The 13,144-nt window shown below is 40.2% G+C and overlaps 1 protein-coding gene across 2 annotated transcripts in view; it reads right to left on the bottom strand.

Moving 5' to 3' along the window:
* The window catches only part of pcdh11 (protocadherin 11), a 156,924-nt gene that overhangs the window by 133,748 nt on the left and 10,032 nt on the right, over window positions 1-13,144 (bottom strand). The window contains exons 3-4 of one of the 2 annotated variants that reach the window (XM_056769769.1): window positions 6,785-9,271; window positions 1,216-2,839 (exon numbers count right to left, since the gene is read on the bottom strand). In XM_056769769.1, the coding sequence (XP_056625747.1) occupies window positions 2,756-2,839; window positions 6,785-9,271 (2,571 nt within the window). In that variant the 3' untranslated portion in view covers window positions 1,216-2,755. Of the gene's footprint in view, window positions 1-1,215; window positions 2,840-6,784; window positions 9,272-13,144 lie in introns of those variants that run through there. The other variant, XM_056769768.1, reaches the window with a different exon arrangement.

The following is a 13,144-nucleotide window of genomic DNA, read 5'->3' as shown; positions in this document are numbered from 1 at the left end:
CACCAAGGACATATTTCCCTCAAGGGAAATGATTAGCTCTCCAGGCTCGCAATATAAAGTAACTTTGATAAGCAATTAAATTGTTTTCCATTGCTTCTTATTTCTCTCCTCTTTCATGTGAACTTCTGGAACAGCATCTTTGAAAGCACGTTCAATGGAACAATGGCTGACTCTTGGACCTGCAAACAAATGCACGTCGAGAACTTTCGTTTCGTGATCAAGGAGCACTAAAAATGGTAATTGTTCAGTTTTATAAAAGGTGTATTTCTAAAGATGTCGCGTTCGGTTTTATAGTTGCATAACTACAACTAGTTTTATTTCTCAAGCGCACCGAAATTGTTGATCGTACTAAAGTAAACGTAATTACGTTTGCTTTCTAATGTGATGGTTTCATGCTCTATACAGCCAACGACTCACAGCACAAACCATGTTTACCCGTGCTGAAAAGAAAACCTGTTTTTATCATAGTCTGGGTCATATTATTATTATCTTGTGTGACTTGTGTAGTTATGTTTATGAGTTTCAAAAATGAGAGCATGTCACGCAATCTGTTCATGTTGGCATCTATCTAATTTGGCTAAGAAAACATTTGAAAAATAATTTTCTTCTCGCTTTTAAAAAAATGACAAGGCTCTTGACTTTGTTATCCTGACTATTCACAAATACATGATGTAAAGTATTAAATCATTGCATTTGTTTATTATATTCATTCGTTTTTGTCCTGTCAATACAGACCGGCAACCAACCAGAAGTAATATTTATCTCCAGATGACAATTTTCTTGAGAGTTTAAAGAGACAGTTCACCCAAATAAAAAAAAATTAAATTCAAACCTGTTTGACTTTCTTCCTTCTGCAGAACACAAAATAACTTTCTGAAGAAGAGATCGGCTGTACCCGATCACTTCTATTATATGGACACAAAACCATAGCAAGTTAATGTGTACCACAGTTGTTCAGTTACAACATTCTTAAAAATAGGAAAAAAAGGAAAAAAGACATACAGGGTGACAACGTGACAACAGGGCGAGTAAATATTGACAAAATGTTTATTTTTGGGTGAACTGTACCTTTAAGGAAAGAATGCAGTTACAAAATATTGCACTATAATAAAAATCTTGAAGTTAATAATAAACTGAAAATATAACAACTATATGGATTTGAAATTGCAAGATTAATAAATGATGCATGGAAATGTGCAGTACAATGCAAAAGACTTTAATAAACTTTCAAAGCTCAAACATACATAAAACAGTTATATACAGTTTACTTCACACGTTGGCAAATCAAAGTCAATTACAAAGATAATGTAAGGTGCTTTATATTCAATGAAAGTGATTCGTTCATATCCCTTAAATTAAAAACTCCTCTTCTATTTTCTCTCCTTTGTCTATCGCAAATATTTTGTCTAACTGTTTGCAGCACAGTGCTGCATTTCTATGAATGAGTCATTCTTTGTTTTCAACTTATCAGACACCAATAAGATCCGATACCTCCGCAAGAACGAGAGGTCAAAAGACACTTATAAAAAATCAGTCCATCGCCTTAAGGAGTAAATTACTGCTTGAACAAAAACCATCCACTTAAGCAATTGATCAATGCTGCTATAAAAACAAATAGTTATTCAGGAATCTTCCAAAGTTTTACAAATGTGAGATGCTCATTATCAAGATTTTAAAGTGCTTGTGAATTCTTGTTTAACTGTAAATTTATTGCTGTTGACATGAAATATGTATAGTCCACTTAATCGTGCTCGGTAGTGTCTACTTCATATATTTTTTTACATGTTTTTTCTCGGTTGTACTGTATGAATACATAGCATGTCAGGTTACTGTATACAAACACCCAGGTGATGTAACTACAACCTACCATCTCACATAACAGACTGCCGGAGGCTTTCTATTCAGAATCAGTAAAATACATCTCACAGGTTATATTGGCTCTGGTTTTATAAGCTGACTACAACAGACGACATATAAAGGTCAGCCCCGTTGTCCCTTTCTAGACAATTCTGTGATTAGGAACCAGGAGAGCTGTCCCCTATGATTGCAGCTTAGCAAAGCATTAGGGTTTTATTAAAATCTTCCACATCCCAAGTTCTGAGGCAATCGGTGACACAGCTAAAGCCTACCGTGGCGTGCTGGTGCCTCCTACGGAGGGCCGTGCATTTTAATGTGAGGTATAATGAGAGCAGGACAGCGGCTGTGTCGATGCTGAGGTGCGCATTGTATCACGGCCGGTGTGGGACGTGGAGTGAGGTGGTCACAAATTCGTACCTTACATACGAGCACAGAATGAACAAATGAAACATCAACAGCAGGTGAGCAAAAGATATCTTTTTGTCAAAATAAAATTGAGAAACAAGCACCAGGCACGTCAAACTTTGTCCAATGTGTGAAAAAAAACAAAATCAATAAATAAACATAGGGACTATGCTGCGTATACATAAATACATATATACATAAACATCCTATACAGAGGTCGTTTTCATATTCCATTTGGATAAGCAGAGGAGTGGAGAAACGCTACAGGCGTGTCTTGTGCCCTATTCGGCGAGGCCGGTGAGTGAGGACGAAAAGGGTTTAACAAAGCATTTCAAACCTCCTACGGTTCGCGGGCAGAGTTTCCGGACAGTCAATTTAGTCTGGCGTTTCACTCCGGGCCTCGATTGAGGCTGGAGAATCTGTACAGTTTGTGTTTTCACCTCTTCAGTGAGGGCCTTCCTCTCCCTCCCTGCCCCTCTTTAGGAAATGGCAGCTAGAGATTGATTTTTATCCTGTGGGAGCGAGCTGTACCTGTGCCACAGTGTGTGCCATAGAGTGGTGGGTTCAGTGCCGTCTCCTGTAATATAGAGAGACAGACAGATAGGGGAAATTGTAGTTACAAAATCATCTGGGTAGCTAAGCTGTGTAAGATGATAATGAAGTCATCTCTCTCTGGACACATACAGCGTATGTGCGGAGAGAGAAAAAGCATTCTGCAAGGAACAGGCTGTTATTTTTGTGATGGTGGTAAATTTACCTTGAAGAATGCTGAGTGTTAAGTGACTAGTCAATGCATGCAGGTATACCAAATTGCTTTTTTTGCTCAGAATGTGTCGTTACATCCACCACACTAAAGCAACACTCATTCATTGATGACAACAGGAGGCTCGGGATAGTCACAGTGGTGCGGCATAATTCATAAAAAATGTGACCTGTGGCATGAAAGGTCAATTCAAGATATTACACTTGATTTTTTCATTGCCCTTATTAACAGTGATGTAATAACCGAGATATCATAGGAGAAAGCGAGTCGAAAACGGCTCTACCTCCGGGCGAAAATATTAATGGAGAAATTTAATTTCACTTACGAGAGGCGACAGAATCGGACGCTTTAAAAAGCACGAGGACATATTCAACAAAGCTTAAATGAACATGCAGATTGCATTGCTAAGGAACGACGTGCCGGAGAATCGCTGATGGGCTAAACGCAGTAGAATACGCCTGGAGTTTGACACGACTGGAGATAATCAATAGAGAGAGGGCGAGAGAGAGAAATCCAAAAGAAATCAATCACTTCATGTTCTAAAAAATGCGCACGGTTAGAAATCCAGGCACATCTGCCCCATACCCGGCGAGAATCAAAATTGAAGTGGAATCTAAATTATTGAAACTCGGTTGGGTGAGAGCACAAACTGTGGACTCAAGGACATCCTCTACCGTGTTTTATGATGTTTTTTGAAATATTGAATGTACCGTGAAGCCTGATGCAAAGAAAATGTGTTTTGGACTGCGAGACCTCGTAAGTCCGTCGAGGGCGTATTCAAATCCAGCTCTGAGGGAGAGGGGTTAGAACGCAACATAAGCTTGCGTGGCAAAACTACTGACCTCAAACACACCCCTGTCCTGAATATAGATGCCTTATAGCTTTTGATTATACTAGCTTTCTTGCATATTCATGGCCTTCCCAGGGATCAGTCAAGTACGGTGATATTTTCTTGACCCGCACAACTGAAGTGCGTATTCAGACAGAAGGCCCAACACCAGCGGGGCGGACTGACCTCTAAAAACGCTGTTTGAGAACATGGAGAGCGGGAGATGAAAGACAGGCTGAGATGAGTGAAAGAGACGCGAGCGAGCTTTTCGTGGTGCATGGAATGCAGAATGAACACTATTATGGGCCATATGGCCCATAAATAAGTTGTATTTTGACAAGATTTTTTTTGCGATGCTGACATCATTCCCGCTTCCGTTAAGCGTCCCATTGACCTTCATCCATGAGCCTTTCCCGGGAGAAATGCATCTTTTAATGGTCCTATGAATGTTCTCGCTGGTCTATTCATCATGGCAAATCCAGACATGATGCGTGTCAGCTCGGATGAGGTCGCGACATTACGTTATGCTAACAGTTGTGTTGTTGCTTTATGGCTCACATAGAACATCCCAGTAAATACACCAAATATAGGGCGGTTGGATGCGGGACATAATCTGATTCAGCACTGTGGTCTCTTTCCGCTAACGCTAATGGCTCATAGCTGTTGTCAATCACAACTGCTCTACATAAAAGACAATGGCCGATGTGTGTTTCAAAAATAAATCTTGTTCAAAGTACGTAACTCATAGTTTATGTAGGGTGCAGTAGACTGCCCTAATATAGAAATGACATAAGAAGCACTTTACTTAGGAGTTGGAGATGACTCAAGACTTCAGAGCTTCTAAATGACTCTAAACTTTAGAGCTTCTACATTTCAACTGCCCATAATGGGTTTAAGTCAATAGTGTAAAGCTGTCAAAGCATACCGGCTACCCTTAAGATATATAAAAAACGACAAACACATCACTAAAAAATACACTGTTAAACCTAATGGAAAACCGTTTCACACACAGTCTGGTCTAAATTTGTCAAATTCAGTTTGAACAGGAGGCTCTTGTTTATCATATCCCTGTCAATCAAAATTGACCCTTAAAAAATTAAAAAGTAAACTTATAAAGTAAATCCACAAAAGGCTCTCTAGACTGAAGTGCGGGATATCGGTTTGGATATATTACAGCTTTCTTTTTTGGTTGTTGTGAGTGTAAACGTTAGTGATATCATGTTAAGGGCAATAAGATCCTATACATTATATAGCAAAGAGAGCTGTGTGATCTAACAGCCAGCTAAATTCAGCAGAACAAACAAAAAACAAAAATAAAACTACTAAAGAAACCGAGAATGTTATAGAGTTTTAAAGATAGAGATACCACCCGGGAAACTAAATGGGATTTGAATCTACAGTTTGTCTTTATTACAAACATTCCCACAACAGTCTGACGCAACATTTCAAAAGCTTCCTCAAATATTTCTGCATATTTCAAAACAAAGAATCAGAAGCGTTGAAACCCAGAAGGACAACTTGGCAAGTCAAATTACAAACATAAACTGAATTACGTGTCTTTCCATAATCTGGTTCTATAAGTAGGTTTATGTATAATGCGCCATGGCAGAGCGTCGCTTTTAACTGCGTTGTAAAATAAAGGCCTCATGGTGGAAAAGGCACATCAGCTATGTGTGGGTGTCACCTTAAATTACCATGCGCACAATGTATCTGAGTGGATCTACAGTAATTTGTAAAGAATATGCAGTGGGAGATTTTCCTCAATAAGGACAAGAGATCTGAGTGCATGACATGATATTACAGATGCACAAAACAAAGGACCAGCTATGACTGAGGCCATTTTCGAAAGTGAAAAAGGGCATTTTGAGAAACTAGGAACAGATCGTGTAGATACAGTTCTGTCACTGAAATCACACCAATGAAAGACTTACAGTATGACCTCAGTCCTTTCCCCGCCGACTCCTGCCGGGTCATTAAAAAACACGCATCTGATAGGTAAAATGAATAGCGTTTCAAGCTATTAGCAAATATGTTTCTATTTAAATCTCTCGGTCCCTCGGCTCTGTCTTCACCTTGATCTCTCCGACCTACAATCGCACGGCTCAGTCTTCCACTAAAGAAAGACCTGTCGCCGCAGCTAGGCCACCTCTCCCTCCACCCCAATTTACATTTGCGTCCCTCACCTGCTTTTATTTATTAGCTATTTTGCATTTGGCACATATCCTCGGGAAGCACAGGATACAATGCTGGTATTCAAATGAACTTTCTTCTCATTAATGCCGGCAATTTTCCTCAGAGACAACTTATAATGTTTCTTTTGGACTGACTTCTGAATCGTATTTAAAAAATAATCAGCCTTTCGCTACTATGCTGAAAGTTTTAGCCCTAATGAGTTCTATCAAACATTTCTGTGGGAAACAATTGTTTCGGCAGTGTGCATCTGTTCAGTTGCGCCTGTGGAATGCAACCCTATCTTGTTTGGTTTTCTGTCAAGCATGCTTGGTTTTGGCATGTCAATCAAGAACAAACATAGCCGTAATCTCAATGCTGCGAGCTAGCACTCCTGTTTCTCTCTCTCTCTCTCTCACACACACACACACACACACAAATTGTTTTTCTAATAGCCCCCCTTTAGAATTGATGGTCTCACTGGGAGATAAAAACATTCCGTAATCAAAGCTATCCAACGCTGTCACCGTTTTCTTAATATATACAACGTTCCTCCAGTTGATTAATTATTTGACATTTTTCTTTCAAAAGAACTGAAACGCTCAAACGAGCACACAACAAACACCCTCCCACTTTTACGTTTTGTGTGACACGCACACAACATGCAGCTCCCACCCTTCATTCCACATCTTTCTAACAGAAGGACAGTACAAATGGGAGCTGGAACAGCGAGTGGTTTAAGAAAGAAAGTTGTGAATTACCTGTCTGGTGTGGATTTGCCCAGGTGCCTTGAAGCCCCCTTGACAGCTGCACTCTGAAACGCTGTAGGGGTCAGAGCTGCTGGAGGAACATTTGGAGAGCGAGTCGCAGCCCACCACGAACGTGTTGTCCAGCGGGAGTTCTTGAATGACGTGGTGCTTCTTGGGAGCCACGGGGGTCTCTGGTTTGATCTGGAATGTTGGCTGAGGAGACGCCGACTTGTAGTGCTTGGCCAAGTCGGGGCTGTCGGGTTTGAAGGTAGTTGGTGTGGTCGCCCAGTTGTACTTTCCCATCGTCTGCTCCTCAAGTTCGACGGGGAGGTCTAAGGTGCCGTTGATGTGCTCGTGGGTGGGGTCGTCACTCTTGGGTTCCTCTATGGTGACGAAATTAAGCAGCAAACTTTTTGGCGACCTCTTCTTCTTCTTCTTTTTCTTTTTAATTTGACGGCCCTCCTGGTTGGGCGACACCCACTCGCCGCTCTGCTTGCTCTTTTGGACGACTTTATGCCTTGGCGTCTGTCGACAGCGCACCAGGGCGGTGACAAAAATAACCAAGATGACTGTCATAGTCCCAGCGATGATAGCAATGACGACAATTACATAACCGTTGGTTTGAGGTATCACATCGTTGTCACCAACATTACGGTCCAATGGGGTCTCCAAGCTCTTGCGTAGCTGCTCCTGAATGAACGTAGCATTTGAGACAGTATCATTCACAAACAAATGAACAAGAGCAATTGCATATAAAGACTCCGGCTGTCCCAAATCTTTGACCTTTACCACCAGTCTATGGAGACCTTGGTCTACCATTACTATCTTCTCCTGCAGAGTAATGTTGCCTGTCATTTTGTCAATGGCGAACAATCCTCTCGGCGAGCCTCCAATGATACTATACTGCAGCTCGGCATTCATTCCGGTGTCATTGTCAATAGCAAACACTCTTGTCACCACAGACCCAGGGCTGGTGGTTGAAGGAACCAGATCATAGGAGTAGTTCGAGGAAGGGATGACGAACACCGGACGATTGTCATTTACATCAACAACATTTATGGTGACCTTGGCATATGAGGTGGTTTGCATTGCGCCCGCATCCACAGCCTTGACGACAAAAGTGTATGAACTCTGTTGCTCCCTGTCGAATGTGATGTTTGGTTTGATCACCCCGGTTTTGGGGTCGATGATAAAATTGTCCTTCCCGTTAATAATTGAGAGGGTGACGACTGCGTTGTCACCAGCGTCCGCATCTGTCACTGTGATCAACCCCACTGTCCCGTACAAAGGCAGATTCTCAGGGACATAGAAGTTGTACTCGGGATGGGTAAAAGCTGGACTGTTGTCATTCTGGTCCTGGACTATAAGCTTTACTGTGACGTTGCTTTGAAGAGGGGTAGAACCGTTATCCCTGGCAATAACTGTGAATGAATACTTCTCATGCTTCTCTCTATCTAGCCTTTTGATAACAGAAAGGATTCCTGACCGCGCATCTACGTTAAACCCATCCGGGGCATCTGGGCCGAGACTGTAAATAATAAGAGCATTCGAACCGCTGTCTGCATCTGTGGCACTGATTTTTATCAGCTGCGTTCCAGGGTCATTGTTTTCCGGAATGGAGAGCTGGATTTCCGGCTGTGGGAAAATGGGGGTGTTATCATTCTCATCCTTGATTTTAATAAGAACCATCGCCGAAGTGTTCAAAGGAGGTTTTCCAGAATCAGATGCGACTATCCTTATTGCATACTCACGAGTGGTCTCGTAATCTAAGAGCGCGGCAGTTTCCAGCAAGAACTGGTCGTTGAAGACCGGCTTTAACCTGAAAGGTACGTCGTGATCCGTGTAGCAGGTCACTTTCCCGTTCAGGTCAGCATCTCTATCCGTCACAGTAATCAGGGCTATTTTTGTGTTCAGCGGGGCATTTTCAGACAACAGCACAGTGCCATTAACAAGATTCATTATGTAACGTGTATCTATAGAGGGGACGTTGTCATTAACGTCTGTTACATTGACTATAACTGTAGCCCTTGAAGGGGTAGAGCTTCCGTCACTGGCCAGCACTATAAGCTTGTGGACGGGGTTGACTTCCCTGTCCAAAGGCTGTTTGACAGTAATCAGTCCAGTTGTGCTGTCAATAGCGAAATGTCGTTTGGTGGCAGGGGAGATTTGGTTGCTGAAGGAGAAGTGAATCTGAGCATTGGATCCTAGATCAGCATCTGAGGCGTGAAGGTGAGTGACAGATGTTCCCATTGGGGCATTCTCGGGAACATTCACCTCCACTTCACTGTCCTTGAATACCGGGCGATTGTCATTCACATCCGAGACGGTGACCTGCAGAATGGCAGTGCTGGACTTTGGAGGGGTGCCACCATCCTCTACTTTAATTTTCATCACAAAGGTGTCCTTCGACTCTCGATCTAGGCTCTGCTGGACTATGAGTTGGGGCCATTTGTCTCCCTCTGGGGTCTCGATGATGTCCAGACCGAATTCACTTACGCTCTGAAAAGAAAAGATAAAACAAGCGTTAAAAATGGTTTGCAGTATATCAGCCAAAGAAAAGGAGACAAGATTAAAGAATGAAACAATTACATTTCTATAAGAGGAATTCAATAGTAATGATTTATAATGTTACAGTTATTTATATCAGCATTGTGATTAGAGTTTTTGTATTGTGTAAATGTGTTTTATGACAAGTCATCATTAGCTCACAGAAAAAGGAAATACATAAACATCCTGATTTCTTTCGAGTCAATAAGTTTGTTTTAACTTTAAACAGATGTTTGCTCCAGCTCCAGCATCCGACCTTGAAAAGATTTTTTCATCCTATGAGAAAAGGCAGAAGGTCTCCAAAAGCCTTCAAAAGCCAAAATATTTACTTGGAAAGCCTGTCTGGGGGATACGATCCTATAAAGTAAAGACCTATGCAAACATTGAAACCACACACAGTAAACAGCCTCATACAGCACCTTCAAAACTTAAGCCTGTGAAACATGCAATGCACCGATCGCTGTTTTTTCTCTCTAAAGTAAATAACTCCAAGATTCTGTAAGCAATCAAAAATTGTTTGGTGGAGAGGAAATTACTGTGTGCCATTCCATATTTGCTTGGGTGAACATAAATCAATGCACATATTCCTGTTAGAACTCTTACAGCAAGGCCTTTATTGACCTTCATGAAATCCTTTCATTTTTTCTCTCTCTGACCTTTTCTGACTCTTTAATAAGACTGCTTGCTCTTCATTTTCTTGAAAACATAAAATAAAAAAAAACAATTGTCAGTTTGACAGGAATTTGCCATTTTAACATTCAATGAAACACATTTTTAACATTCAGCGTAGAAACTCACCAATACAAAGCTACATCATAGCAGCACAGTAATAAAACAATGAGTCCCAGTTCTATCCTCTGGTGGATTCTGCTTTGCTGCACACAAAACGTACTGTTTCACCTGACTTTCAACTCTCAGAATTAGTGCGCTGAAGTCTCTCAGAACGGTTTCCACTTCACATGTGAGCAAAGTAGCTGAAATGGTAGCCTAAGAGATAAGCTTCCATTTTAAGTATAGTGGAAGACCACCATACTGTATATTAAAAACCCGAAGTGTGAAAAAGCTTTTCCCCAGCAAGGAACTAAATCTAGTCAACGGCGAAGCCTGAGGAAAATGAAAACAAATGCATACTGTATGTAATCCCCATGAGAAACCAGCTTTGACTGTTTAAAGTAATTGGCTTCCTAGCGAAACTAGCCCTTATACTGTATTTATGATTACAGATCAGGCTACACGGTGAAGCTAAACCCTGAACGTGTTCTATATTTCTGAGCATGGGGGAGACATGGAAATGGTGCCTGAATGAGTCAAGCACATTTGTGAAACAAAGAGGCTCTTTGAAGCCCTTTCAGTCAAAAACATTTTCATGCTAGAACAAGAAAAAGCAACTTCCTTAAGAGATAAGCTTCCTACTCCACAAAAAGCTGGGAAGATTACTCTGTCTAGGCACATATTTCAAATGTTGTTACGATATATGCGTTTCCAAGTTAAGGGTAATCTTGCATTATTGCTTCTGGCACTAACAAACTGTGGCTTATTGGCACATCGCATGCAGCCACCTAATGGCAAAAGGCAATTTAAATAGTTTGCTGACAAAGCTTTTGTACACGCTAAAATAATGTAACATCTATCTTTTGTTGGTTGTTGGCATGCATTGTGCTTTGTCTTTTGGTCTGTACTACAAACACATGCAAGAACACAAATCAACGCTCACAAAAAGAGGAAATCTACACTCTTATAGGGCTGTCAAACGATTAATCGCATCCAGAATAAAAGTCTGTGTTTACATAATATATGTCTGTGCGATGTGTAAAGTAATTTTGAATTCATAAAAACACACGCATACATGCATATATTTTAGGAAGAATATAAAATATTATTATTAAATATATTAAATAATATATTCACATGTATAGAGTTTAAGTTAAGTGTAAATATTTTGTAAATACGTATACGTATGTGTATTTGTTTACAAAAACAAAATGAATATGCACAGACATATATTATGTAAACACAAACTTTAATTCTAGATTCAATGAATCACGATTAATCGTCTGACACTGTTACAAGTACAATAATAAGCATCGAAATGATAAACAGTGTCAATTGCCTATTTATATTAAGAAGCACCTGCAGAACATCTCTCTCTCCTTATACAGTCAACACTGACTGGATGTTTACACGAGAATCAACAAGCACATATCAACAGATGATCTCTACCATGGGCTTTTACGGTCATGCTAAGACCAGTTTCAAAGCAGAATCCTTAACAAAAAGCTGACAATACACGCTTTAGCTAACAAGTCTGTATGCTCAATGCATTTGTTTCTAGCCTTGCCCATAGAAAATGAAGCTGGGATATTCTGATTGCCTTCAGAGAGACCCAGGTAGAGTCAAAGGAACATGAATCACGCACCCAAGGGAAGTGACAATTGTGTGAAATGAATACACATGGTTCGTATAAATCTACATATTCATACGAAATGACCCGTAAAGCGTTAGGATAGACACGTGGGAGAAATTTCATTTGAACAAGTAAATGAGTGACAGAGGATGATACCGGGTTAAGAAAAAACACACTTTAAGTACATTGGCGCAATCAAGAAATATATGCAAAACCCAGTGTCAGTTATAAATAACCCAAAGACATCAGTCTCTTAACAGCAGAGTTTTAAGCATCAATGGAGTTCATTTTGCATAGTGCAAGCTGGGTTTCTCAAAGCTTTGGGGCCCGGGTAAAGTATCTGCTGTATGAATCAATGAGATGACCTTCTACAGAAACCCTTTAGAATGAACTCAGTATCAACAACTGAGAATCTCTTCAGAATATTTTAGACTCCTGCACCACAGCAGGATGAGACACGGTTGAAATATTAAGTAGAAAATGAGTAACTTTTACTATTTTCGGAACATTCTGTCACCGCTGTAATCAGATTTTGGCTATTCGTGACCAAAAAGAGCCGCCTTCTCAGTCCAACTCTGGCTGAAGAAACAGCCGACAATTAGATACAAATTGAACCTGGGAGCAAATGAAAGTGAGAAATTTGATTAGAATCTTTTACAATTTCCCCAGCGTCCGCTATTGTCCAGAACGCTAATAGAAATTAGTTTGCAATTTCCACTCGTCGCTTTGAAGTTGATGCACTTTATACCGTTGCCCAGACTATTTCTCAAGGGTGTGCAAATGCTAAACATTTAGTTTTAATGAGAGTTCATTGGCTTTGATAGCTTGCTCTCCCAGGCTAATTGCTATCATTATTGTTGTTTTATAAAAGTTATTTTATAAAAGCTTTTATATACACATGTATATAAACACACACATATAGACCGCTTTGAAAAACGTAAGCAACGCTTATTCAGTTTTTTAACATACCGTTTAACATTAACGTTTGAAGAAAATACATCAAATAAAACAGATGTTGGATCAAAATGTTAAAATAACATGTCATTTTTAAAAATAATTCTGGACTAGTGTTTGCTTCTTGCGAAGTGGTCTATATTGAGAGATTAGGAGACCGACGGACAATTTCGATAATTGCGAAATTGTTCAACTCATTCTCTCACTGTCTTGCACTGACAAAACTGAAAGGCTTTAAAAGCAATAGCTTAAGAAAAAAAATAACACGTTTGCTAAATTATTTAAGTTGATGTAGTTTCTTCTCTACATCAAATCAGTATCAGACACAGATGAAATCAAAATACACCTGAATTATTAAAACAATAATGACTTCAGTGTTGACCTTGGCTTCTGAAATACCTAATCCAATGGGGACGGTGCGAAATGAAAGCGCATTTGAAATCTCTCGAATGTTCGACTGTAGAGCA

Source organism: Triplophysa dalaica, chromosome 16, assembly GCF_015846415.1.
Source record: "Triplophysa dalaica isolate WHDGS20190420 chromosome 16, ASM1584641v1, whole genome shotgun sequence".
Taxonomy (NCBI): Eukaryota; Metazoa; Chordata; class Actinopteri; order Cypriniformes; family Nemacheilidae; genus Triplophysa; species Triplophysa dalaica.
This window is presented reverse-complemented; position numbering and strand designations above follow the sequence as displayed.